This window comes from Phacochoerus africanus, chromosome 5 (genome assembly GCF_016906955.1).
Source record: "Phacochoerus africanus isolate WHEZ1 chromosome 5, ROS_Pafr_v1, whole genome shotgun sequence".
NCBI classification, from domain to species: Eukaryota; Metazoa; Chordata; class Mammalia; order Artiodactyla; family Suidae; genus Phacochoerus; species Phacochoerus africanus.
This window is the reverse complement of record NC_062548.1, coordinates 18,588,585-18,616,247: the sequence shown is the minus strand read 5'-3', so window position 1 is coordinate 18,616,247 and position 27,663 is coordinate 18,588,585. Positions and strand designations below refer to the sequence as shown.

Genomic DNA, 27,663 nt, shown 5'->3' with positions numbered 1-27,663 from the left:
TCATGGTGAAATACTTAAAGACACAGGGGCCTCCTTCCCAGTTCACATTACCTGCTTTTGTCTGTGGTCTCGCTATCAGATTGAGCTCCTCAGGGGGCCAGAGACTAAGAATGGATCCCCTCTGGGGCCCAGAGCCCAGGGTACTTGGGAACCATTTGTGGGAATAAGTAAGTGTGTACAGACCCGTCAGCGTTTGTCCTCATCGGGTTTGTGGGTAGATGTGTGGGTGTGACTCCCTGGACCTGCCTCTGAAGCTTGTTCCAGCGCAAGAAGCCTTCAGTAGATCCGGGTGTGTCGGAAGTGTTCTCTTACTGGTAAGACGAGGTGGTGGTCCCCTCCTAGTAGCTGTGACTATGAGAGCAAGGGCAGAAGGCATCTGCAATAGGCCAGGAGGTGTTGATGCCAGCAGGTGTGGCCCAAGCCTGAGGGCCCCCATCTCGGCCTCTCAAGCACCTGGCTCTCCCCTTCCCTCTTCCCTGCCAAGAGGGAGGGCCAGCACATTCCAGGCCTGCCAGCTGCGCCCTCTCCTATCCCCCCAGTTTTCTCGGAAAAACAGCCCAGAGGCCAAGACTAACCCCAGGTCGGAGCCTGAGCCTTCTCCTCTCATTGGGACCCAGGCTGCCTCCCAGGCCCTGGCACCCAAGCCTGAGTCCAACCTGCAGACATCCTGCTGCCCTCCTCAGGCCCCCTCCCCGACGAGGCTGCGCAAGCAAGGACCTGAGCTCAGGGCCAAGGAATCCTGCCTGGGGCGGCGGGGGGCGGGGTGGTGAGGGGGGGGTAGATTGTTGGGGTCTGAGCCGTGATTGGCTACGCCCCGGCCACGCCCCTACCCTTTTCCCCCTTCTCCCCCCTCGGAAGGGGGGCGTGGAGGCTACCAGGATCAGCCAGGGGACAGCATGAACCGGAGGGAGGGAAGTCTGGGTAAGGGACTGAAGGGTCAGATGCCGAGTGCCTGAGGGGAGCAGGGGTCAGAAGGGCTGGAAGCTGGAGTCTGGGTCCCCGCCACCCCTAGGTACGGGAAGGGAGCGGCCTGAGTGGGGGAGAGCAGGGCCCCGGTGTCAGGTAACGAGCGGGTGAGTTGTGGGTGAGCTGGGGGCAGGGGCAAACGCCAGAGTTTAGAGGAGGCCTGGGGCTGTGCCTTCAGGGATTTGGACTCAGGAGGTAGATCCTGGGTTCGAGTACACCTTGGGGGAGGACTGGGGTCGTGGCTGGGACAGGACATCGGATCCTCTCAGAGTATCGGGAAAGAATCACAGCTGGGAGCCAGAGGGACGGGTAAAGTTAGAGGAAGAAGCCTTTGGCCACAGGGGCTGGTGAGTGACAAAAGGAAGCGAAAGTCGAGGCTGTTAAGGATAGGGACCCGCGGGGCAAACTCTGGCGGGGCGGGGGCGGGGACGGGAGTTGCCGGGCCAAGACTACATTCCCCAGCATGCCCGGGGCACGCGCGATGGGCATCTAGGGAAATGCAGTCCTCCCGGGGCGCCACCCTCTAGCTTGTGCTAGTGAAGGTAGATTGCTGCCGATTCATTGATGCTGCGCAATGCCCAGCGTCTTGCATAGACGGGCCATCAGGAAAGGAGTGGGATTTCAGTCTCCCAACTTGTAAAATGGGCTTAACGGCTCATTTCAATTTAAAGATCTGTGCATCAATGATGCTGAATTCCACAAACAATCTCTGAGAGAGAGATGTGTGAGCCCAACCCTCAAAGGATTCCCTGGCTGAGGCAGATTCTCACAGGGGAAAAAAAAAAAAAAAAAAAGAGCCATTAAAAAAAAACACCTTGGGGAAGTTCTCTTATACCGCAACTGTGGCAAAGGTAGCAACTGCCCTGCGGGTTTGATCCCTGGCTGGAAACTTTCACATGCCCTGGGGGCTGCCAAAAAAAAAAAAAAAAAAAAACCAAAAACCAAAAACCACCCACCACTTTGGAAGTATGAACAAATGGCCTTAAGTAGAAAGAAGAAGGTAATTTAAAGGACGGGTAAATCTACACTGAGGAGGCAGTATTTGAATTTGGCTTTAATAGGATTTCAACAATGATCTAGGCACAGGGAATACATTTCAGGTAGAACAACCACTTGGCAAATGTCTGGTGCTTCATTTTCCCTCAGTTGGAAGGGGACAGAGCCTGCCTGGCTTAAAAGTTGGAGGATTCAGAGTGGAACTTCTGGGAGTTCCCATTGTGGTGCAGTGGAAATGGAATCTGACTAGTAACCATGAGGTTGTGGGTTCGATCCTCAGCCTCGCTCAGTGGGTTAAGGATCTGGCGTTACCCCGAGCTGTGGTGTAGGTCGCCGACATGACTTGGATCCTATGTTGCTGTGGCTGTGGTGTAGCCTAGCAGCTGTAGTTCCAATTCGACCCCTAGCCTGGGAAACTCCATATGCCACAGGTGTGGCCCTAAAAAGCAAAAAAAAAAAACCAACAAAACAACAACCAAAAAAAAAAAAAAACCCAAACCAGAGTGGAATTTCTGGGTTCAGGAAGGAAGAGCCAACCTGGAAGAGGTGGTCAAGAAGCAGGGGGGTTGTGTACCCTCATTCCTCCCCCTTTTCCCACCAGAAGACCCCCAGGCTGATTCCTCCATTTCACCCCTTCCCCACTTGGAGGCCAAGATCCAACAGACACACAGCCTTGCCCGCCTCCTCACCAAATATGCTGAACAGCTGCTCCAGGAATATGTGAGTGGGGATGAGGGTGCGGGTACCAGGGGGCCTGGGGTCTGGGGAAGTACACATCACAGGGTCCTTGAACGACCCATTTTGTCGACCTCCCTTCACGGCTGCAGAAATTGCGGTTCCCACGAGGGGGCTAGTTATTGACCCCTGGCTACAGAGCAAATTGGAGGAGGACCCTCTCTCTGCCCCAAATGGCTCTCCATTAGCCTCAGTGCGGAGGCAGCCTCCTTGGTGCTTTAGACAGAGCAACCTGGCAGTTCCTCTTGCGGTTCAGTGGGTTAAGAACCTGACATACCAATGCGGATTTGATTCCTGGCCTCACTCAGTGGGTTAAGGATCTGGCATTGCCACAGGCTGCAGCATACATAGGTCGCACATGTGGTTTGGATCCCGTGTTGCTGTGGCTGTGGTGTAGGCCTGCAGCTTCAGCTCCAATTCAACCCCTAGCCTGGGAACTTCTATATGCCACAAGTGGGGCCCTCAAAAGGAAAAACAAAACAAAACAAAACAGAGCAACCTGAGAGCATGATGAGAACTCTGGTCTGGAAGTCAGGAAACCTGGGTTCTAGGCTCTGTATGATCTTGTCATCTCACCTCCACGAGTCTGGGTCTCCCCAGGTGTAAAAGGAGGCAGTTGCGTAGGATGAGCTGTGAACTCTTCTACTTGCGTTATGCAAAGAGGCCAAGAAGGGGTTTCAATCTAGGGCTAAAAATGCCCCAGCAAGAGGGCATTTTTACAGGGGAGGGGGATCTGCCAACATGATCAAAAAAAGAAAGTAGTTCCCCAAATTACTCTGGTGTCGTGGAGGGAGGATCCAGTTTTGAATCAGACAGACTGTAGGTCTGCCAACTTGTTGTGACCTTGGGCAGTAATGATAACATTCAACATAATAATTTAACAGTGATGACAGCAATAGCAGGATAAGAGAAGTAACTTTGTAGCCTACCAACTTTGGTTCAGAGTCCAGCTTCCGCCCCTTCCTAGGTGGATGACCTAGGGCAAGTCAGCCCCAGAATCCTGGCTTACAAAATTATCATCATCATCACACCCATTATTGGGAAGATTAGGAATAGTGTGTTTAAAGCAGCAGACACAGTGCCGGAACCAGAAGCAAGATGTTTCAAAGGATAAATGGTCCTGTTATAGCATCTTTACAAACTACATATCACATTTATTTTGTCACTGATTCATTCACATGACAGGTATTCACTGAGCCCTTGCTGTGTGCCAAGCAGGTGCAGAGGTGGGGAGGTTGGGGGAAGATTGGGGGGAGGAAGTGAAACTGACTGGATCCCTGGCACTATTTTCTATGATTCTCAGGAGATCTCTGGTAGGAAGACAGGACAGGGAACTATTCCCCCATCTTGCAGAGGAGACCACTGAGGCTCAGAGAGAGAAATGGTTTTGCACAGAACTACACAGCTAATAAGTGGTGGAGACAGGATTTGAACCTGGGTCTGGAAGATAGCACTAATAAAAGAGTGGGGTTTTTTGCTTTTGTTTTTGCTTTTTAGGGCCACAGCCGAGGCATATGGAAGTTCCCAGGCTAGGGGTCAAATCGGAGCTGCGGCTGCTGGCCTGCGCCACAGCCATAGCAATGCCAGATCCCAGCCGCATCTGCGACCTATACCACAGCTCATGGCAACGCCAGATCCTTAACCTACTGAACCGGCATCCTCATGGTTCCTAGTCAGATTCGGTTCCGCTGCCCCACACCGGGAACTCCTAACATTTTTTTGTGTGCCTTTCCGAGTCAGGACCTGTCTTAAGCGTTGCAACATGCGCATAAGTATCTTATAAAGTTGATACTGTTATTGTCTCCATTGAGAGGAGGAAACGAAGGCACTGGGGTAAAGCCTACCGTATTTTTTGTTGTTCTGTATAATCTCAAACAGCAGCTCTGTTGGCAGGAGGGTGTCATTTGGAGTTGGGGACACTGAGGCCCCAGGAGAGGGGTGGCGGGTGGAGTTCCAGGAGGGGGAGGCGCCCTGACTGCCGCGTCTCCGCAGGTGCAGCACCAGGGAGACCCCTTCGGGCTGCCGGGCTTCTCGCCCCCGCGGCTGCCGGTGGCCGATCTGAGCGCCCCGGGCCCGGGCCACGAGGGCCTGCCGGTGCCTGAGCGCCTGCGGCTGGACGCGGCGGCGCTGGCCGCGCTGCCGCCGCTGCTGGACGTGGTGCGCCGCCGCCAGGCCGAGCTGAACCCGCGCGCGCCGCGCCTGCTGCAGCGCCTGGAGGACGCGACGCGCCAGGCCCGGGCCTTGGGCGCCGCCGTGGAGGCCGTGCTGGCCGCGTTGGGCGCCGAGACGCCCGAGCCCCGGACCGAGCCCGCCACCGCCGCCATCGCCGCCGCCACTGCCACCGCGGGCGTCTTCGCGGCCAAGGTGCTGGGGCTCCGCGTGTGCGGCCTCTACCGCGAGTGGGTGAGCCGCACCGAGGCCGACCTGGGCCAGCTGGCGCCCGAGGGCCCGGCCTGAGCCCTGGACGCGGGCCGAAGCCCGCGGTCCCCTCCTCCTTGGCCGCCTCCATCTCTCGGTCTCTGCATCTCCGTCAGTGTCTGGGTTCTCGCACTGTCTCCATCTTTCTATATGCTCTGTCCGCTCGTGATCTTTTTCTCTCTGTGACTTCCTGTGCCTGTCATTTCCGTGCTTTCTTCGTCTTTTACTCCATCGCTGGGCCCTGCCTCCCTGGGCATTTCTTTGTCTCCCCGTCTCTCTCTGGTCTCCTCTTCGCCCCGTGTGAGCACGTGTACATGTCCACCTCATCTCAAGGAGACACCTATACTCTGTTCCTCTCTGTCCTTCTCTCTGTCCTTTCCTGGCCAGGGACATGCCTGCTGGCCCTGTGGTGGGAGGGCTACTCCAAACAGATTTCAGCCACCCCCCACCCCCCGCCCCCCGGCCCCGTGGTCACGCCACCTGCTGCTCTCCCCCTCCCCCCTCCCCTCCCCTGCGGCCCTGCCCCCTCCCCTTTTGATGGCCTTCCCTTCCTTCCCCTCCCTCTGCCCTATCCCTGCACCTTCCCTTCCCCACAGGTCAGGTCTATGGAGAGAAAAAAATCAAGCCCTTAAAAAGAGATTTATTTCTGAGAATAAATTAATTTTTTTGTAAATAAAATGTTTAAAAATAAAAAGACTACTACATTACAAAAATATATAGTTGTTGAAAATGGGGAGACACTTTCAAGGAGAATAAGGTTTGGGGTACAGCCTGGTCACACACACACACACACACCCGACATCCACCAAAGCCACAGTATAAATAGGAGATTCCTGAAAGCCCCAAGCCAGGATGCCATCTGGCAGCCCTGAACAGGAAGTGGATGTGCCCTGAGCAGGAGACAGATGTGACACACGAGTCCTTAGTTTTTCAAGAATTAATGTCCACTGACTAGGAAGTGAAGCCTTCTAAGACGGGAAATTGGGGAGTTCCCATCGTGGCTCAGCAAGTTAAGAATCCAACTAGTATCCATGAGGACACGGGTTCCATCCCTGCCCTCACTCAGTGGGTTAAAGATCTGGCATTGCCGTGAACTGTCATGTAGTTTTGCAGACACGGCTGGGATCTGGCATTGCTGTGACTGTGGTGAAGGCCAGAGATGGCAGCTCCGATTAGACCCCTAGCCTAGGAACTTCCATATGCTGTGAGTGCGACCCTAAAAAGGCAAAAAAAAAAAAAAAAAGAGGAGTTCCCGTCGTGGCGCAGTGGTTAACGAATCCAACTAGGAACCCTGAGGTTGCGGGTTCGGTCCCTGCCCTTGCTCAGTGGGTTAATGATCCGGCGTTGCCGTGAGCTGTGGTGTAGGTCGCAGACGTGGCTGGGATCCCGTGTTCCTGTGGCTCTGGTGTAGGCTGGCGGCTATGGCTCCGATTCGACGCCTAGCCTGGCAACCTCCATATGCCACAGGAGCGGCCCAAGAAATGGCAAAAAGACAAAAAAAAAAAAAAAGACCGGAAGTTGGAAGAGGGGCCACAGACAGGTAAACTAGGGGAGGAAATGAACTCCAGCACGAGGGGAGGCCTAGGTGCTGAGAAAGCCCATACATTCATACAGGAAGTGAGGTAGACAGAGGCAAGAGGGCAGCCTCTGGAACTCCCCCAAATTACAGGAAGGTGAAGGTCTCAGGGAGCACCCAGGAAGGAGACCAATTGTATTCTCCTTGTAGAGTGGAAGGAATTTCAAAGAGGAACCTCCTTCCACCCAGGAAGCAGGCAACTGGTACCCCTGGATTAGTAATCCATGCGACGCTATCCATTGGGCCCCACCCAGATCTGGAAGGGAGGCCATAGGACCCAGGCAGGAAGGCCCAGGCCATAGGGACTTGAGGCCCAGTTCCCAAGAGATTTTCCTGAGTACCTGGCACACAAGTCCTGTCTGCTAGAAAAGATGTGTCTCCTTTCTAGCCAAGAAGTAAGGCCGAAAAGTCCACTGTGAGAGGGGAAGTGTCACAGCCTCTGAAAGGAAGTCCCACCTCTATCCAGGGTATTTGGCCTTGAGCAGAGCCAAATCCCTCACAGCTCGGTCTGTCCAATGGCCATATTCTCGAGTTACTACATAGCCTCGACATTTCCTCTCGAAGGCAGAGGCCCCAAAGGGGACAAGCCCAAGAGTGTCCTCTTCTGGGGGGATGGGCAGGCCCAGGGCCGTCATGATGGCAGCCATATTGCCCAGTAGGCCTTGGGCCCTGAGTCTTGCAGCCCCGAGCTGAGCCAGCAGGATGGGACTGCCAGGGTTCAGGTCGCTCTGATCATCCCCCACGAGCTGGAGATGCTGGGTCAAGGCCAGGAAGGCCCCCTGGGCACGGCTCAGACGCTCCTCATCATCCAGGGCATGCCAGGTCTTGAAGGAGACAGCAGCAGGAGGCAGGCTGCTGAGCTGGAGCTCAGGGGCTGAGAAGCCAGGGTCACTAAAGGGGCTGCCTTGGTACTGGAGCTGCACGAGGGACAGACACAGACAGGAGTGAGGGGACCAAAAGGCTGCATCTGCCTTCCATGAGACTGGCATCTTCCGGGGAGAGTCGACATTCCCTGCCTCTGGTAGAGAGTTGGTAGAATGTTCTAGCACAGAGCCTGGACTCTATTAGGTTCCAGCTCAGCCTCCTCCACATACAGTTTGTGCAACTTTTTTTTTTTTTTTTTGGTCTTTTTAGGGCCACACCCACAGCATATGGTGGTTCCCAGGCTAGGGGTCCAATGAGAGCTGTAACCGCTGGTGTATACCACAGCCATAGCAACAGGGGATCTGAGCCACGTCTGTGACCTACATCACAGCTCATGACAACACCGGATCCTTAACCCACTGAGTGAGGCCAGGGATTGAACCCGTGTCCTCATGGATGCTAGTCGGGTTCACTGACCACTGAGCCATGACGGGAACTCCCAGGTTGTGCAACTTTGAATCACAGCTTCTGTAATTCCCATGTGGCAGTATTACGGTGAAGATGATAAGAAGTAATATATATCAAACACTTTGCACAGCACCTGACATGCAATAAGGGCACTAAAATCATTCACTGAGGATCCATTTATATTAATATCATGAACACTATGATTATATATCACTTATTACTGTATTTTCAATCAATAGATTATTGACAATGTCGTTACAGCCTTATTTTTATTTACAGCATTTAATAGCTTATGTTTGTTCATTTTATTATAATCATTAATAAATAGTTGTTCATATTAAATTTAATTGATTTCTCTCTCTCTCTCTTTTTTTTCTTTTTTCCTTTTTACAGCTGCACCTATAGCACAGGGAAGTTCCCAGGCCAGGGGCTGAATTGGAGCTGCAGCTGTCAGCCTACACCACAGCCACAGCAAACCGGATCCGAGCTGCATCTGCAACCTAGGTCGCAGCTTGCAGCAACTCGAGATCCTTAACCCACTGAGCAAAGCCAGGGATTGAACCTGCATCCTCAGGGATGCTCTGTTGGGTTCTTAACCTGCTGAGCCAGAGCAGGAACTCCAGTTGAATGCCTTTTCCATTAAAGTTCTCACCTCCATGAACCCAGACCCACAGAAGTTTAGTACGCACTGATAAACACCTAGTCCTACATCCCCACCTAACAAGTGGGGAAACTGAGACTCAAGGTGCCCAAAGACGTCCAGGGAATGGTGGCAGATAAGGGACTAGAAACCAGAGTACGTGGAGTTCCCATTGTGGCTCAGCAGAAACGAACCCGACTAGGATCCATAACGACACGGGTTCGATCCCTGGCCTCGCTCAGTGGGTCAAGGATCCAGTGTTGCTCTGAGCTGTAGTGTATATCTTAGACATGGCTTGGATCTGGCATTGCTATGGCTGTGGTATAGGCTGGCGGCTGCAGCTACGATTCGACCCCCAGCCCAGAAGCCTCCATATGCCACGGGTGTGACCCTCAAAAGCAAAAGAAAAAGAAACTAGATTAAGTAGCTTCACATGGACCTAGAATTTAGTTCAGTGGAAGAGTCACCCAGTCCAGGGCCTCTAGGGGCGAGGCAGATCCTGCTGTTTGTGGGAAAAGGCAGGACTAAGATGGAGTTGGGGCAGGAGCCCAACAGGATCACCGTGTCCATTTTCAACAGGTATTCATACCAAGAATTTGAATAAGCATTGCATGGCCCAAACAAAAAATCTGTGGGCCAGACCCAGCCAGCAGGCTGCCATCTTGAACTTCCCGACAGTTTTGTGACCTCGGGCAAATGATTTCCACTCTCTGAAACTCAGTTACCTTATCTGTAAAATGGGTTATAATTCCACCTCTCAGAACTCAAAGAGGAGTCAGGAAGATAGAGTTCCCAGCATGGCATGGGCTCAAGAAAGCAGAGGGCAGGGAGTTCCCGTTGTGGCGCAGTGGAAATGAATCCGATTAGTATCCATGAGGATAAGGATTCGATCCCTGGCCTCGATCAGTGGGTGAGGGAGCTGGCATTGCCATGAGCTGTGGTGTAGGTCATAGACACAGTTTGGATCCCACATTGTTGTGGCTGTGGCTGTGGCTGTGGCTGTGGCTGTGGCTGTGGCTGTAGTGTAGGCCGGCAGCTGTAGCTCCGATTTGACCCCTAGCCTGGGAACTTCCACATACCACAGGTGCAGCCCTAAAAAGCAAAAAAAAAAAAAAAAAAAGAAAGAAAAAAAAAGAAAGAAAGAAAGAAAGAAAAATAAAAGGAAGCAGAGAGCAGGAGTTCTCTTGCAGTGTAGCAGCTTGGGGATCCAGCGTTGTCACTGCAGTGGCTTGGCTTGGATCACTGCTGTGGTGTGGGTTTGATCCCTGGCTAGGGAACTTCCACATGCCACAATGGTAGCCAAAAAAAAACAAAAAAACAAAAAAAAACAGAAAGAAAGAAAAAAGAAAGCAGAGGGCAGCAGGTACTTGTGAAAAGAATCATGATCCCAGAAAACCCATCCCTCCATGTACTTCCTTGGAATCTTCTAACAGTCCTGAGAAGTCAGCCCAGGCAGGATCACCATCCCATCTGACAGATGAGGAAGCCGAGACCGAGAGAGAAGGAATGACTTGCCCATGGTCACCCACCCATCAGTGACAACATTAATATGGGTGTGTCTGAGTTGGCAGAGCCCCTGGACCCTTGGACCGGTGGAGGGGCCTTCTCTGGCCTTGCTCTGCCTCCCCTACCCAGACCCAGGCCAGGAGGGGGGCGTCCCTCTCCCCTCAGTCCCCCGCCCCTGCTGTGCCATGTCACATCACTTACGTACGTCTGCAGCAGTGCTGAAGTATTCTTCTGCATGTACAGCGCCAGGCTGTAGGCTTGACTGATGGGCTCAGCTGGGGAGATGGGGGCCCCCGGACTGAGGGGTGGCAGCAGCAGGGTCAGCAGGCAGAGGGGGGCTGGTGGAAGAAATCAGAGGTCAGCACCAAGTCCCCGACCTTGCCTGTCAATTCATTCATCTGTCTGTAACAACTCTTCAAACGGGTACAGCTCTCGTGGCCTGAACAATCTCGTGCATCCAAGTCAGGGCAGACCCACCCCGTAAGGTGATTAATTCCAGCCCAGAACAGTTCCCTGAACTCCAGGTCCATGTATTCAACTTCCCGTTTGACGTTTTCCCTTAGATATCGCTCAGCATCTCAAAGTCAAACTATCCAGTGCTCAGCTCTCGAGTCCCTCCTCCCCTGCAAAGAGCATGTCTGTTCTTCCAGATGCTCAAGTCCAAACCATGAAACCAGAGTTCCTGCTGTGGTTCAACAGAATCAGCGGCATCTCTGCAGCACCCAGACTCACACTCGATCCCCGGTCTGGCACAGTAGGTTAAAGGATCTGGTGTTGTTGCAGCTGTCTTGTAGGTCACAGCTGTGGCTCGGACCTGATCCCTGGCCCAGGAACTCCATGTGCCACCGGGCGGCCGAAAAAGAAAAAAAGAAGAAGAAGAAAAAAAAAAGACCATGGGATTCTCGTAGACACCTCCTTCTCTCCTTCCCTCCCCATTCAACCCATGGTACATACACCCTGTTGGTTCTGTCCTTAAAAGGTAGCCAAGAGGTCTTTGTTCCTTGATCTGAGTGCTTATAACAAGGATATGCTGACTTTGGTTTTTTTGGTCTTTTCAGGGCCACACCCACGGCATGTGGAGGTACCCAGGCCAGGGGTCAAATCAGAGCTATAGCTGCCAGCTTACGCCACAGCCACAGCAACGTAGGATCCAAGCCACGTCTTTGACCTACACCACAGCTCATGGCAATGCCGGATACTTAACCCACTGAGTGGGGCTAGGAATCGAACCCACGTCCTCATGGATACTAGTCAGGATCGTTAACCATTGAGCCATGATGGGAATGCCAGGGATATATATATGTATTTTGGATTTTGTGAAAATTGAGCTATATACTTAGGACTTTGGCATATTTCCCTATTCGAGTTATTTTCAAAAAAATGACTTTTTTTTTTTTTGGTCTTTTTAGGGCCACACCCGTGGCATACAGAGGTTCGCAGGCTAGGGGTCCAAAAGGAACTGTAGCCACCAGCTTACGCCAGAGCCACAGCAACAGCAGATCCAAGCCATGTCTGCAACCTACACCATAGCTCATGGCAACGCCAGATCCTTAACCCCCTGAGCGAGGCCAGGGATCGAACTCTCGACCTCATGGTTCCTCGTTTGTCCTGCACCACGACAGGAACTCCTCCATAAAGTTATAAAAGTCGAAAAGATGTATCTAGAATCTAACGACTTCTCTCCCCCTTCCACTGCTATTTCCATAATCCCAGCCAGGGGCACCTCCTGCCTGGACAGTTACAGTAACATCCCACCCCCCACCCCCGATAGTGTCTGTGCTTCTCTGAACCCTTGCCTCCCTCCGCCACCCGGCAACTCCCCAAGTGCAGCTGGAGCCCTCCTCCACCCAAACCTTCCCATGCCTTCCACCTACCACAGGGAAGGCCAAAGTCCCCAGTGTGGGCTACAAGGCCTGACCCCTCTGTTCTGCGGCACCTCCTACTCAGGCTTTGCCCTTCCTGGGTCCTGCCAAGACCATGCCCCTCCAAACCTTCCCAAGGCTGCTCCTTCTGCTTCTTCAGGCCTCAACTCAAATGCCCCTCTGCCTCTCTGATGTATAGTCTTCCATACATCTTCTATACACCTCCTCTGTTTGCGACTCCCTCATTTATTTATTTATTTTTTGGTCTATTTGCTTGTGACTTTCTCTCCAGCTAGAATGTTGGCTTCAGGAAAGAGGGAACCTCACCTGCTTCCCTCACTGCTGGCTCCCCAGCCTCCACCACAGAGCTTAAGAACTATTTGTTGAGTGAATGGATGCTGCCATGAACACCCTTAGCCCAGCCTCTTTGGGCCCCGCTGAAAGTGGGAATATCTAGATTGAAGGGTACGTTCATGTTATTTTTTCCTTGGTTGGCCCATGGCATATGGAGTTTCTCGGCCAGGGATCAAATCCAAGACGCAGCTGTGACCTACTCGACAGCTATGGCAACACCAGATCCTTCACCCACTGTGCTGGGCATCGAACCTGCATCCTAGTGCTCCAGAGACACTGCCAATCCCATTGTGCTACAGTGGAGACTCCAGAGAGGATGTTCATTTTATTTTTTTAAATTTTAAATTATTTTATTTTGTTTTATATTATTTGGTGCCACAGGTGCAGCATATGGAAATCCCCAGGCTAGGGCTCGAATTGGAGCTACAGCTGCCAGCCCACGTCTAAAACACATCTTCGACCTTCACCACAGCTCACAGCAATGCCAGATCCTTAACCCACTGAGTAGGGCCAGGGATAGAACCTGCACCCTCATGGATGCTAGTGGGGTTTGTTTCCACTGAGCCACAGCAGGAACTTCAGGATGTGCAATTTCAATTTGATTAAATGCTGCCAAATTGTCTTCTCAAAGGTCAGGCCCAGTTTGTGTTCCCACTAATAGCATGAGGATCAGAGACGAGGTCACCAGCAGTGATGAAGATGAGAGACAAACCAGGATGGTCTCCTTCGCTTCTCTGTCCACATCCGTGAATTCCCAGAAGTTTAGAACTTAAGGGAAGGTTGAAGGCAAAGGCCCATTCATTCATTCAACAAGCGTGGATCACTTTACTTACATTCTATCAGACTGGCGTTATAATTTACTTATTTATCACATGTATTGTCTGTCTGCAGAATGAAATCCCCATAGATTTTTGTCTGTTTCTTTACAGCTATATCCCCAAATGCTTAGAATACTACCTAGCACATAACAGGCCCTCCATAAATATTTCTTGAAGGAGTGATGATGAATGAACCCTTCTGTGTATGAGGCTTTGACGGTTCCCAGCAGAGGCAAAAACAGCAGGCATGTGAATCGGATGGGCCAGTCTGGGCCAGGCAGTACCCCCTCCCCTCCTGGTCTCAGGACCCTGGCACCATTTCCTTTACTCACCCAGTGGACAGCTCATACTCTCTCCCTGCTTCCTTCCTCTCTGTAGCCTCTGGGTGGTTCTCAGGCACCTGTCCTCCTGCCCTTCAGGTGGCTTTATACCCGGGGCTGAGCCCTAGGGCCACCCATGTGGGAGAAAAGGAGTCACACCCCCAAGGGTGGGGGGTGGGCAGATGCAGAAGCCCCAGAGGCAGGGAACAGATAGGTAAGGGGACACTGAGGTGACACCCTAGTCCCTACAGCCCCCAAACTCGACTTTAAACCCTGGTTGCCGGGAGAAAGGGGGCAAGGCGGGGAGGGGATTATCGGGGGACAAAGGGGCCGCCCTGCTCCCTGCTGCTCTGCACGTCCTGGGATCCAGTTTCCTATGAAGAGGCGGCCCCCTGCTCCGCCCCACGGGGACCCAGACATTGGGTCCTGGCTCCCGAGGAGTTTGGAAAAGGGACAGGAGGGTGGCGTGCGAGCAACAGTGCCCACACCCAGGTGCACCCTTAGACACAGGAGCATGTGCACGTCTACACATGAGTTGGCACGTGGGCACATACGAGATGTGTGCACGCACTTTCAAAGTTTACTCAGTCAAGGCTGTATTGGTCCCTGTTCTGAGTGCTGGAGATAGAGCAGGGGACAAGTCAGGCACAAATCCCTGCCCTCGTGGAGATGACACTCTAGTGAACGTGCCTAAACCCGTGTTAGATTGCACGCCCTTCCAGGGAGGCCCAAACCCGAGAGTGCGCATGCGTCCCAACAAACCTGTAGGAACACAGCCACACCCGGAAGCCCCGCCTGAGGCACTTGCGCGGAGCAGACACAAGTATAGACACGTGGGGGTGGAACACACACTATGGCCACGCGTATGCACGCATACACACACATACGTGCAGCTGGAGGTCAGTTGTCCTGAGGTCTGGCCACGTCGCGGTCTTTGCTGTCCTGAGAGATCTTGGGCCAGTGGCTGCCCTCAGCCCAGGCACAGCGCACAGGAAGGCACAGATAAATACCTGAGGCCCTCCCGCCGCCCAGGGGAAGCCTGGTGGCAGAGGGGGAGGACAGAGAGAGACAGATCCTGGGTTCTGGTCCTACTCCAGAGCTTTCCCAGTCTCTCCATAAGAAAGATTCAGTTCTCAGCCCCAGCCTACCCGCTGAGTCAGAGTCAGCTCCCCACCTTGCTTCCATCCAGTTTGGGGTTGGAATACGACGCTACCTTTCTCCCCTGACTGGGGCTGGTGTGAAGGGAGAAGGTCCACACCCTTCCTGCTAAGGCAGGCACTACATCTGTCCATTCATTTACCCAGGTATACATTCAGTCAGCAGTTTCTGAGGGAGCCCCAGCTGTGTGCTAGGACTGGAGTGAATAACAAGGAACCCACAGTCCAGTAGGGGAGAGCAATGCAAACATGTAAATGGATACAAAACAAAATTTCCTAAAGGTGCTGAGAAGAAGCCAAAAGAGGTTGATGTGATTAGCTCCGGGTAGAGGAGACTTAGATAAGGAGCCTGAGGCCCAGAGAGGAAAAGCTACTTACCTGGAGTCACACAGCAAGGCCAGGACAGATCCTAGACTCCTGCCTCCCAGCTTGGGACTGGATCTGGGGTATCCCTGCTCTGAACTTTGAGCTGAAGGAGGGGAGCGGTTGAGGGAAAGATGGGTTCTGAGGTGGGGGATCCTAAGTTGGATCTCTGAGGCTGGGGGCTGCCAGGGCTGCCAGGCGGGGCCTGTGCCAGGCAGGCGGTGATTACAGGGGATTAGACTAGGCCCATTGAGTGGGTGCACTGAGGCATGGGCCAGACCAGGTAGTAGAAGAGGAGGAGGAGGAAGAAGAGGAAGAGGAGGAGGAGGGCAGGAGGGGAGGGGGGGATGAAGGAGGCAGACACTTGATCTGGTGCCATTCATAGGTAGACAGTGAACGTGGGCCCGGGCCTCACCCCACAGGGCAGGCTCACCCTCACCCAACCCTACCACCTTCTATTCCTCTCAGGGACTTTGCTTTCTTGCTCTCTGGACCCCCAGGTGCCCTTCCCAGCTGCAGGAATTGGCCCTCATCCCAGGCCCAGCTCCGCTTCTCCAAGGCGTCTGTCTTGGCAGCGGTCATTGGCTCTGCCACCCTGTCCTGCCCCACCTCTCAGCCCACGTGTCTCCATCTTTGCGTTGGTCTCACCAGAAGCTGATGCCTGGGAAATCCTAGCCATTCAGGATTCAACAGACTTGGGTGCAAATCCTACCTTTGTCCATTACTAGCTTGGGCAAGTTACTTAACCCCTCTGAGCCCCACTTTGCTTCCTTATCTGGAAACTGGATCATTCCCACCTCCCAGGCTCTCATCAATTCCCCCCACCAAGTGCCTTGACCTGTGCTGTGAGGGCTCCTGGGCTCCTCAAAGGGTGCCCCAATGGTGCATGATGCCTCCACCCAAAGGCAAAGAGCCTCAATGCCCCACCACTCCATGCTTAGAGCCCAGTACCCACCAGCTACACTGATACTCCCAAGAGCTCTGTCCTGTCCATCTGCCAGGACGCTCAAGCATGACCTCAATGTCATCCAACAGGTCACATAAGGAGGCCCATTCAGAACAAATCCACATGAACTCCAAGCCGGATCCTCACCCTGACCCCAACATTAAGCTCAAACCCATTCCCAAGCCAGACTGCCATTCCTCGCCCCTGTTCTCTGCACCACTCCAGGCAGAGAACAGCAAGGGAAAAAGGTCCTGAGGTGAGAACATGCTTGGCAGGTTTCAGGAACAAACAAGGCTAGTAGACAGGGCAGAGGCTGGTTGTGAGTGAGACAGGGAAGGACGGAGAAGAGCAAGGGTCAACAAGCCCCCTCTTCCCATCCCTGTACCTTTCCTGGACTCTCCAGTCCCCGAGATGGCATGTCCAGTGCTGCAGAGCAACGGGGAATCCTGGAAGAGGGACTGGGCGGTGTAACAAAACACACAAGACATTTAAGACATTTCAAAAGTGGGGGACCAGGAGGCACTCTGTTTGGCAGAACAAAGGCCCTGGGCTTTAGCCCACACGACTTTCATGAAGGAAGGTGCCTTATGTGGATTAGTGGGCAGGCAGAGGCAATGACAAAGCCCCTCTTGGTGAATAAAGGAAACGACTCGCACTGGTGCCCACCTCTAGGGCAGAGTGCAGCGGCTTATAGAATAGCATAGTTTATGCATAACGTCTTTGGAGGAGACCCTGTATTTTAGAACTCTGTGTCAGCAGGTATTTGCCTTCTGCAGGGTTCAGCTGTTCGGTGGTCTCCAACACTCAGGATCAAGTCCCAGCTCTGCAGCCTGGCCTTCAAGGCCTTTGATCCCCCCAGTCCCCTTGCAGCCTTGGACTTACTTCTTGCTTTTCCCACCTTCTACCTCAGCCACACAACCCACTTCTCATGCCTGCTCAGCACCAGCCTCTCCTGTCCCTCCCCCTTCGTACAAAGTGCTCCTGCTCCTTCTTCACCTGACACCATCCTTTTTATATTGTTTTAAAATCTTTTTAAGGCATTCCCATTGTGGCATAGCAGAAACGAATCCCACTAGGAACCATTAGGTTGCAGGTTCGATCCCTGGCCTTGCTCAGTGGGTTAAGGATCCGGCGTTGCCACGAGCTGTGGTGTAGTTTGCAGACATGGCTCGGATCCCGCGTTGCTGTGGCTCTGGCGTAGGCCGGTGGCTACAGCTCCGATTAGACCCCTAGCCTGGGAACTTCCATATGCTGTGAGAGCAGCCCTAGAAAAGGCAAAAAAACAAAAAACAAAAACAAACAAACAAAAAGAATATGGGTGTACAAATATCTGTTCAATTCCCTGCATTCAATTCTTTTGGGTACATACCCAGAAGTGGGATTGCTAGATCATATGGTAATTCTATTCTTGATTAATTAATTAATTACACATTAAATTAACTTTTTTTTTTTTTTTAGGGCCAGGCACACTGTCATTCACAGGGGCTGCACTATTTTACGTTTCTATCATCCATGCACAAGCTTCTAATTTCTCCCATCCTCATCAACACTTATTTTCTGTTTGCTTTTTTGTTTGTTTGTTTGTGTTTGGCTGCCCTGAGGCATATAGAAGTTCCCGAGCCAGGGATCCAATCTGAGCCACAGTTAGGACCCACACCACAGCTGTGGCAATGCCAGATCTTCAACCCACTGTGCCAGGTCGGGGATCAAACTCACATCCCAGTGCTCCAGAGATGCCAACAAGCCCCTTGCGCCACATCAGGAATTCCTGCTTGTTTGTTTTCAAATAATAGCCACCCTAAGGTGTGTGAACAGGTGTCTCACTGTGGTTGTGATTTGCATTTCCCTAATGATTAATGATGTTGAACATCTTGTCAGGTGCTTATTGGCCATTCATATATCTTTTTTTTTTTTTTTTTTTTTTTTTAGGGCTGCACATGCAGCATATGGACATTCCCGGACTAGGGTTCAAATTGGAGCTGCAGCTGCCAGCCTACACCACAGCCACGGCAACTCAGGGTCTGAGCCACATCTGTGAATTGCACAGCAGGTCATGTCAATGCCAGATGCCCAACCCACTGAACGAGGCCAGGAATTGAACCCGCATCCTTATGCGTGATAGTCAGGTTTGTAATCTGCAGAGTCACTATGGGAACTTTGGTCATTTGTATATCTTCTTTGGAGAAATGTCTAGTTAAATCTTCAATTGCATTCTTTCAAATATACATTTGAGAAGTTCCCTGGTGGCTCAGTGTGTTAAGGATACAGTGTTGCCTGTTTTGGCACAGGTTCGATCCTTGGCCCAGGAACTTCTGCACACCATGGGCACAGCAAAAAAAAAAAAAAAAAAGGTGTATATATATGTATATATATACATATATGTGTGTGTGTGTTTGTGTGTGTGAAAAAGTCACTTAAGACAAGTGACTTTTTCATTTTTGTTAAAATGATACCAGTACATTATAAACTCAAACAGAAATGAAGAAAAAAGAAACCAAAAAGCCACCCAACTTCACTGCCTCAAAGTGGCCATTACTGCATTAATATTTGATGAAATCACTCTCAACATTTCACCGGTAAAATAAAGAAAAAGTAGGAGTTCCCTGGTGGCTTAATGGGTTAAGGATCCAGTATTGTCACCACGGTGGCTCTCGTTACTGTTGTGGTTTGATCCTTTGCCGAGGAACTTCCACATGCCATGGGCATAATGAAAAATAAATTGCAACATTCAACTCATACTGTATATCCCATTTCAAAACAGGAATGTTATATTTAACTTTATTTGAATTTAATGTAAGAAAAAGAAATGGAGATGTAACTGAAAGAATGATGGAATTTCAGAGAACTGTTTCTTGACTACAAATGGCATTTATTTTATTAAAATTTTGTATTAAAATGTTTTTATTGATGTATAGTTGGTTTACAATGTTGTGTCAGATTCTGGTGTATAGCACAAAAGACATTTTTTTTCTGTACAATATTCCTCTACGGATATTAAAAAAGATTTTGAAAAACTTGAAGGATGAACTCAGTATTTATTAATCACATATTTTTAATGTAGATGCTGCTCGTTGACATTGACATTAGCTACTTGCAATTAATTTCTAACATTTCTGGGAGTTCCTGTCATGGCTCAGTGGTTAGCAAATCCTCCTAGGAACCATGAGGTTACAGGTTCAATCCCTGGCCTTGCTCAGTGGGTTAAGGATCTGGTGTTGCCGTGAGCTGTGGTGTAGGTTGCAGACTCGGCTCGGATCCCGTATTGCTGTGGCTGTGGCGTAGGCCAGTGGCTACAGCTCCGACTGGACCCCTAGCCTGGGAACCTCCATATGCCTTAGGTGCAGCCCTAGAAAAGACAGATTAAAAATAATAATAATAATTTCTAACATTTCTCACTTTCTTCCCCACATCACTTTTTGTTGGTTATACTACTATTTTTAGTTTACAATATTTATACATTTATATCCTGCAACCCTGATTTCCTTTATTGCTTAGTCTTAGATCAATACTTAAATATCTTCAATAGTATCCAACAATTCTTTTATTTATTTATTTTTTCCTTTTTAGGGCCTCACCTGCGGCATATGGAGGTTCCCAGGATAGGGGTCAAATTGGAGCAGCCGCAGCCATAGCAACATGGGATCTAAGCTGTGTCTGCGATCTACACCGAAGCTCACAGCAACACCAGATCTTTAACCCATTGGTGATCCCAGGGATCGAACCTGCATCCTCATGGATCCTAGTTGAGTTCGTCAACCACCAAGCCACGAAGGGAACTCCCAATTCTTTTATCTTGACTCATCTCTTAGTTGGCTAGATTTTATCTCCAAATAGCTTTTTCAAGAAAAGAACACATCTTGGAGTTCCCATCGTGGCTCAGTGGTTAACAAATCTGACTAGGAACCATGAGGTTTCGGGTTTGATCCCTGGCCTTGCTCGGTGGGTTAAGGATCCAGCGTTGCCGTGAGCTGTGGTGTAGGTCGCAGACACGGCTTGGATCTGGCATTGCTTTGGCTGTGGTGTAGGCCGGTGGCTACAGTTCCGATTCGACCCCTAGCCTGGGAACCTCCATATGCTGCAGGTACGGCCCTAGAAAAGGCAAAAAGACAAAAAAAAAAGAAAGAAAGAAAGAAAGAAAGGAGCATGTCCTATCCATTCAACTTAGAGAGGAGTCCTCTGTGTTGCCCCCGGTCCTGCAGTAACTTAAGGCAGAGCATACCCCCAAAAAAAATTTTAAGGAGTTCCCATCATGGCTCAGCAGAAAGGAATCTGACTAGTATCCATGAGAATGCAGGTTCCATCCCTGGCCTCGCTCAGTGGGTTAAGGATCTGGCATTTCTCCAAGCTGTGGTGTAGGTTGCAGACACGGCTCGGCTCCCTCATTGCTGTGGCTGTGGCATAGGCCAGCGGCTACAGCTCTAATTGGACCCCTCACCTAATAATCTCCATATGCCATGAGTGAAGCCCTAAAAAGACCAAAAAAAAAATTTTTTTTTAAGTTTTAATTGTGATAAAAATAAAAATAGGGAGTTCCCGTCGTGGCACAGTGGTTAACGAATCTGACTAGGAACCATGAGGTTGCGGGTTCGGTCCCTGGCCTTGCTCAGTGGGTTAAGGATCTGGCGTTACCGTGAGCTGTGGTGTAGATTGCAGACGTGGCTCGGATCCCGCGTTGCTGTGGCTCTGGCGTAGGCCAGTGGCTACAGCTCCGATTCAACCCCTAGCCTGGGAACCTCCATATGCTGCGGGAGTGGCCCAAGAAATAGCAAAAAGACAATAAATAAATAAATAAATAAATAAATAAATAAATAAATAAATAAATAAATAAATAAAACACATACCATCTTTTTTCTTTTTCTTTTTCTTTTTTTTTTTTGTCTTTTTGCCATTTCTTAGGCTGCTCCTGCAGCATATGGAGGTTCCCAGGCTAGGGGTCTAATCGGAGCTGTAGCCACTGACCTACACCACAGCCACAGCAAAATGGGATCTGAGCCTCGTCTGCAACCTACACCAAAGCTCACAGCAACACCGGATCCTTAACCTACTGAGCAAGGTCAGGGATCGAACCCAAAACCTCATGGTTCCTAGTTGGATTCGTTAACCACTGAGCCACGATGGGAACTCTAAACTATACCACCTTAAAAAGGGAAACTTTTACAATGTCTAGAGCTCTTGCTGCATGAACCCATTTAGAGAGCATCAATCCTAGTTCCCAGACGGAGGCACGTTTCCATTTCCAAAAGATTATCCACATGATAAATTTGGAGAGGTTCTGGGAGAAGTTTCTACTGGCAACAGGGAATGACAGAAACTCAGCTTCTGTTGATATCAAATCCTCTTGGGGGCCAATGAGCTCTACTGAAGTAGACCTGGAGCCTCTCGCATTGCTGGGTGTTTCACTTCAGGAATCTTCATGGTCCAGGCAGCTTTTGGGGAGCCTTGCTTTTTGTGACCATGGATCCCAGGGGTGACCTTCACTCCCACCGGAGGCATTTTCTGTTCACCTGCCCCCCCGCCCCCAGTTCAGTGTTAATCAGACTCCCCTCTGGTTTATGTGCAGTTGTCATCCCATGTGACAACAAAAGAGGTCACTCAGTAGGTGTCTTGTAGCAGTTGCTTGTCCAGAAAATGTATTTGGCAGCACTATCTTCTCCTTGGACCCACAGGAAGCTGTGCTTGTCATCAGGGCTGTTCACAAGTATTCTGGTTCATTCCCTTCTGGGCAGAAGGTGGAAAGAGTTCCCATATCTGCCCCTGTTGAAGTTAGGGAAGGCTGTGTCTAGTCAATACAATGCGAGTACAACTATCCTGTGTCACTTCTGGACAGAAGCTATAAAAGCCAGGGCACATTTCATTTATTTATTTATTTTTGCTTTTTAGGGCCACACCCATGGCATATGGAAGTTCCCAGGCGAGGGGTCCAATCAGAGCTGTAGCCGCCAGCCTACACCGCAGCCACGCAATGAGGGATTCGAGCCATGTCTGCGAACTACAACACAGCTCATGGTAATGCCAGATCCTTAACCCACTGAGCAAGGCCAGGGATTGAACCTGCATCCTCATGGATAATAGCTGGATTCATTTCCGCAATGCCATAGTGGGAACTCCCCAGTGCCCACTTTACCAATTCTTCTATCCACGCTCATGGCATGTGGAAGTTCCATGGCAAGGGATCAAATCAGAGCTGCAGCTGCCACCTATGTCACAGCTGCAGCAATGCCAGAAACTTAACCCACTGTGCCACAGCATTATTTTTGTATGTACAAATGAAAAGTGGTTTTTTTTTTGTTTTTTTCTTTTTTGACCACTCCTTGGCATATAGAATTCCGGGGCCAGAGATCTGATCTGGGCAGCAGCTGTGGGAATACCAGATCCTTTAACCCCCCCATGCTGGGCCGGTGATGGAACCTGCCTCCTGGCACTGCAGAGATGCCACGGATCCTGTTGCACCACAGCAGGAACTCTGTGATTGGATGGTGATTATGGAAATTCACATCCTAATGGAGCCTCTTCCCTCCACCTTCATCCCTGAGTGACTTCACCCCAGAACTCCCCCAACTCACCAACACTAGACAGGCAGCATGAGCAACAAACAGAACCTTTTGTTGTAAGCCAACAAAACTTGGGTGTTACTTGTTACAGCAGTATAGCTTATCCGAGCCTGGCTGACAGAGAAGCTTTGAACTTCTACGGAGATCCAGAAGAGATGCAGAAGGAAGAGCAGCCACTGACAAAAAGGAATGTCCAGATAAATGAATTGCTCCACCTCCTGAATTCAGTGCACTCAGCCCGAGGTTGCAGATAGTTCTGAAAGCAGGCAAGTGCCCTCCATTCTTTTTTGGCAGCTCGCACTGGAGACTCAATGGCCTCACCTGTTTCTGAAATTGCTTTGCAGCCCCATGGTCGAGGCTCTCACATAGGAAACCACCGCCACTGAGTGGTCTTACGCCATCCTTCCCAAGGCTCTTAAAATGCATAAATAAGGTGGACAGAAGAAAAAAAAATTTTTTTCCAGCCATGCCCATGGCATGTGGAAGTTCCATGGCAAGGGATCAAATCAGAGCTGCAGCTACCACCTATGCCACAGCTGCAGTAATGCCAGATACTTAACCCACTGTGCCATAGCAGGAACTCCAAACATTATTTTTGTGTGTACGAATGAAAAGAGGCTCTATACCCTGAGTTCATTCATATCTGAGAAAGTCTGACTGTTATCTTTTTTTTTTAATTTTAATTTTTTTATTTTGATTTATTTATTTATTTTGCTTTTTAGGGCCACACCCACAGCACACGGAGGTTCCCAGGCTAGGGATCAAATTTGAGCCACAGCCGCCGGCCTACACCACAGCTCATGGCAACGCTGGATCCTTAACCCACTGAGCAAGGCCAGGGATTAACCCACAACCTCATGGTTCCCAGTTGGATTCTTTTCTGCTGTGCCACGACAAGGACTCAGTCTTTACGTTTTAATGTCAACATAGCTGGATTATAGTATTTTCAACCCCTGTTTTAAGTATACATAAATATCTGCTTATGGCAAAAATGTGAACCTGGAGAGCAGGTTATAAGTGAAAAGTAAACATTTTCCCCCATCTCTGTATGCAGTTTCACTCTGCCACCTCCCCACCCACCCGGTTGTGGGCACAGGCACAGCCCTTGGCACTGAGGTGCTCTAAACGGTGTAAGAAATGGTCTTGACTTTCAATAGTCTTCTTCTTCTTCTTTTTTTTTTTTTTTTTTTTTTTGCTTTTTAGGGCCGAACCCTTGGCACATGGAGGTTCCCAGGCTAGGGGTCTAATCGGAACTACAGCTGCTGGCCTACGCCACAGCTACAGCTGCAGCCACACCAGATCCAAGCCGCGCCAGCGACCTACACCACAGCTCACGGCAATGCCAGATCCTTAACCCACTGAGCAAGGCCAGGGATCGAATCCACAGCCTCATGGTTCCTAGTGGGATTCGTTTCCACTGTGCCACTATGGGAACTCCTCAACAGGCTTCTTTTCACATCTTAGCTAATAAGTGGGGCCAATAGTGCTTATGTTCTGACTGAAGCAAGCTGGATGGGAGTTGTGTTGATCTGGTGAGTACATGTCTTATACATAAGAGGCAGCCACTGTTCAGCTTCAGCTATTTCTTTATCAAGGAAGGCAGACTCACTGTTGCTAGATTTCAAGATTCCAAGTGAAAGCTGAAATGTGTTGTTGCTATGCCAAACTTAACACAAGCATGGGCTGGATTTGATCAGTTTGTGGATGCTGCAGTTGTTCTGAGAATGGGCTATGAAATCTTGGATTTGAATCTTAGCTCTCTCTATGTATCACTCATCCATTCCCAGTTTCTTCATCTATAACATGGGATTCTCGCTCATAGGGGCCTTATGAGGATCAAATGATGTGCTAAAAGCATGTAATGTATGAGATGGATTTTTTTTTTCTTTTTACAGCCACACCCGTGGCATATGGAAGTTCCCAGGCTAGGGGTCAAATCGGAGCTACAGCTGCTGACCTACGCTACAGCCACAGCAACTTGGGACCCTAGCCGCGGCTGCGACCTATACCACAGCTCATGGCAACATAGGATCCTTAACCCACTGAGTGAGGCCAAGGATCGAACCTGCGTCCTCGTGGATACTAGTACGGTGCGTTATCTCTGAGCCACCATGGGAACTCTGAGATGGACTCTTCATAAAGTTTATAATCTAGGGGAAGAGTCAAATGAATCTCAGATGGGAATTATGCTCAAGAAGGTTTTACTGAGACTGTTGTATTTAAACAGAGACCAGAAGGATGAATAGCTAATGGGGTGCAGCAGCGGGCCAGGTGGAGGGGAAGGGCCTAACAGGCAGAGGGAACAGCCCCAGAGAGATCCCTGAGGCAATCATGCAAGCCAAAAAGAAAGCAGTGAGGATGTAAAGGAGACAATCTTCTGGGAGCCAAGATTTCCTAACTGATAAAGTGTGAGCTAGCGGGAGCCTCAGTTCAGCCTGAGGCCGGTCCCAGCAAATTTAGGACTTCAAGTCACACTGGTCAGCGTTAACTTCCTTGACAGTAAAACCACACCCACCAAGTCTTCCGCCAGGCCCTCTAACCCTCTACTCTCCGACACAGAAGAGAGGGCAGAGCACCCCAGTCTGTCTGCCTTGGAGTCAAAGTGAGTAATTTTCCAGGCAGAGGAGGAAGATTAAGAAGGCAGGTAAGAAAGCACAGAGGTAGGAAGCGGCCCCACCTGCTTGGGTGGCTGAGGTGTTCTGGGCGCGGGGAGGGGCGGGAGGCGGGCAGGGGCTCCAAGACTGGCTGGAGATGGGCCTGGGCAATTTGAGCGCCCACAACTTCAGGTTGGGGAATCTGGACAGTTTGCAGGGCCTCAGTCAAATGGAGAATGGGCGCCCCCTGGGAGCAGTACTCGGTAGTGGACACAGGAGGACCCAGATGAGGAGGGGCCTGGGAGGAGGGGGTGCGGCTCAAGATGGGGTAGACAGCCTGCCACAGTTGTCTTCTCACAGGCGCTAACTCCTTCGGGTATGATGAATTCCTGGGATCCCAGAACAGCTGGGCTGGAAGGGACTTCGAAAAGGGAATTGCCAACACATGCCCCGTACCAGGCCCTGAGCCCGGCCTTTTCGTGAACATTGTCTTAACACTCCTAACTCCACTTTGAGGTAGGTATCATTATCCCCACTTTTCAGATGAGAAAAATAGAGGTTTGGTGACTTCCCAAGGAGGGGCGGGGATTTTGTACGACTCCAGAGCCTTTTCCCTGGAGCTCTCACGACTTAGAAGATGCCGATTCTCTGAGGTTTGAGGGAACAAGCATCGGGTGTGAGGCGCGGAAGCTTTCCAGGGGACAACAGCGTGATGGTACTTTGGTAAAGAACCACGCCTCTCTGGTCGCGACAATACTTATTACTGTTGCTTTCCTTTAAGAGCTTCCCCTGAAAGATGAAGTCCTCACCATACGGGGAGGCGGATATTATATATTCCTGGATCGCCAGGACGTCTTTCTCCCTCACTGGCATTGATCCCCACTGGTGACATAAATTCCCCTCCCTAATAGCGAGTGAAGGCACCAGACTACATTTCCCGACAGGCCATTCGGAAGGGGGTGGTGGGGAGAGAAGGAAGAGGAGGAAAAGAGACTCTCCGTTTCCGTCGGCTCTCAATTTGGCGTGTCCGCGGTGATGCAAATTTCAGCAGCCCACGTTCTGTCTCTGTAAAGCTAAGGGACTACGTCCCCCAGCAGGCATGGGCACAGAGAGCGATGGACTTCCATCTTGATTGTAGTCCTTTCCCCCGTTTCCTCAGGGAGTAGCCTTAGGGCGTGGACTACAAGCCCCAGGTCGCCATCTACACTTTGCTTCGGCCTCCATCTTTGCTGATAGTCCCCGCCCCTTTCCCCTTCCATTGTCTCCACCGAAGATAACAGAGGGGAGCCGGGAAAACTGCAACTCCCATCAGGCTCTACGTCACTGGGAGGGGGGGGTGTTCGATATTGCAAGCGGGCGCGGTGTCCAAGGTGGTAGAATGAGGCGACGGGAGAGACTAGGTAGCCTGCCATCTTTACGGTAGTCTCCTTATCCTCCTGGTTCCGCCATTCTTAAGGAACATTAGAGGGCTTGAAAACTACTATTCCCATCGCACCTAAGATCGACCAGTAGTCAGGTGTCCGCCCCTCTTCCGCCATCTTGCTTGTAGTCCTCATTCCTTTTCACCTTTCCATTGTTCCTGACGAGTAGAAATGGCAGCGGGAAGGCAGCAGATGGACTGCGACTCCCGTCAGGTACCACACACGCGGAGGGTTGTGGACAAGAGGGCGTGTGAGTGCCTGGGAAGGAGGTCGGGTCGGGGGAGAAGGCCATCTTGTTTGTAGTCATCGTTCCCGCTCCTTCTCTATGCTCTGCAACGGGGAGCCTCGGGGCAACCGGACTATAACTCCCGGCACCCTCGGCTCCCGGCTTGGCACGTCCTCCGCCATCTCGTTTGTAGTCCCCGCTGGCCCCAGCGTCCTATTGTCCTCATCATAGCACCAGCGTCCGCAGGACTACGACTTCCGTCGTGCCCTGCGCGTATCCGTCCTGGAAAGTGGAGGTGGTGGGAAAAGGAGGGGGCAGGGGGCGGGGTTCCTCTGGGAGAAGGAGGGAGTAAAGAGGAGGAGGAGGAGGGAAGGAGGAGGGAGAGGAGGGGGAAGAGAGGAGGAAGGAGCTCAGGAGGGATGAGAGAGGCGGCCAGGGCCCCGGGCCGAAGCTGCGCGGGGCCGGGGGACCAGGGGGGCTGAGGCACCCCAATTGCCCCCTGCCCCTTTCCCTGCCCTTTCCATCTTTTCCTTCCACCTTCCTGTTTGAGGAAGGGGGTTTATTCAAATTTTATTTAAATCCCTATCTCCGGAGGGTCGCGCGCTGGGGGGGAGGGGGTGAGAGGGCGGGGGCGCGCGCAGGCTGGGGGGCGGGGCCGAAGCAGCTTCCTTCACCCCCTTCCGCTTGCCCAGTAGCGGTAGGGCAGGGGGGCCGCAGACCAGGGGCGGGCCCAGGGGAGGGGGGCAGGTTACAGGGACCCCCCCCTCCCCGGGAACCGGCGGTGGGCGGGGCTTGAACCCCGGAAACAGTGGGGGGCCCAGGCCTGGCCCTGGACCCCTGGGCAGTGGGGGCCGGGAAGGGGCCAGTTAAAGGGCCGGGGGT

The 27,663-nt window shown here is 51.3% G+C and overlaps 3 protein-coding genes across 7 annotated transcripts in view; 2 read left to right on the top strand and 1 right to left on the bottom strand.

The window, feature by feature from the left end:
- The first annotated feature begins 846 nt into the window (after positions 1–846).
- LOC125127285 (cardiotrophin-1-like) lies at positions 847–5,584 on the top strand. 2 transcript variants are annotated; one of them, XM_047780068.1, is made up of 3 exons: positions 847–921; positions 2,567–2,682; positions 4,690–5,584. In XM_047780068.1, exons 1-3 carry the CDS (start codon positions 897–899, stop codon positions 5,152–5,154), a joined length of 606 nt encoding a protein of 201 aa, XP_047636024.1. In that variant the 5' UTR covers positions 847–896; the 3' UTR covers positions 5,155–5,584. The 2 variants fall into 2 exon arrangements, with proteins under 2 accessions (XP_047636024.1, XP_047636023.1); XM_047780067.1 differs by having other exon boundaries at positions 2,564–2,682.
- Positions 5,585–7,149: 1,565 nt separating this feature from the next.
- LOC125128390 (cardiotrophin-2) lies at positions 7,150–26,672 on the bottom strand. Its single transcript, XM_047782749.1, has 3 exons — positions 26,630–26,672; positions 10,371–10,507; positions 7,150–7,608 (listed from the first exon to the last, which is right to left on the bottom strand). The coding sequence occupies exons 1-3, from the start codon at positions 26,670–26,672 to the stop codon at positions 7,150–7,152; spliced, it is 639 nt and encodes a 212-aa protein (XP_047638705.1).
- Positions 25,074–27,663, top strand: part of FBXL19 (F-box and leucine rich repeat protein 19) — a 23,753-nt gene continuing 21,163 nt past the window's right edge. For 2 of the 4 annotated variants that reach the window (XM_047780029.1, XM_047780026.1), the window contains exons 1-2: positions 25,074–25,184; positions 25,495–25,650. The gene's annotated coding sequence lies outside the window, so the exon portion shown is untranslated. Of the gene's footprint in view, positions 25,185–25,480; positions 25,651–27,663 lie in introns of all 4 variants that reach the window. The other 2 variants (XM_047780027.1, XM_047780028.1) reach the window with 2 other exon arrangements.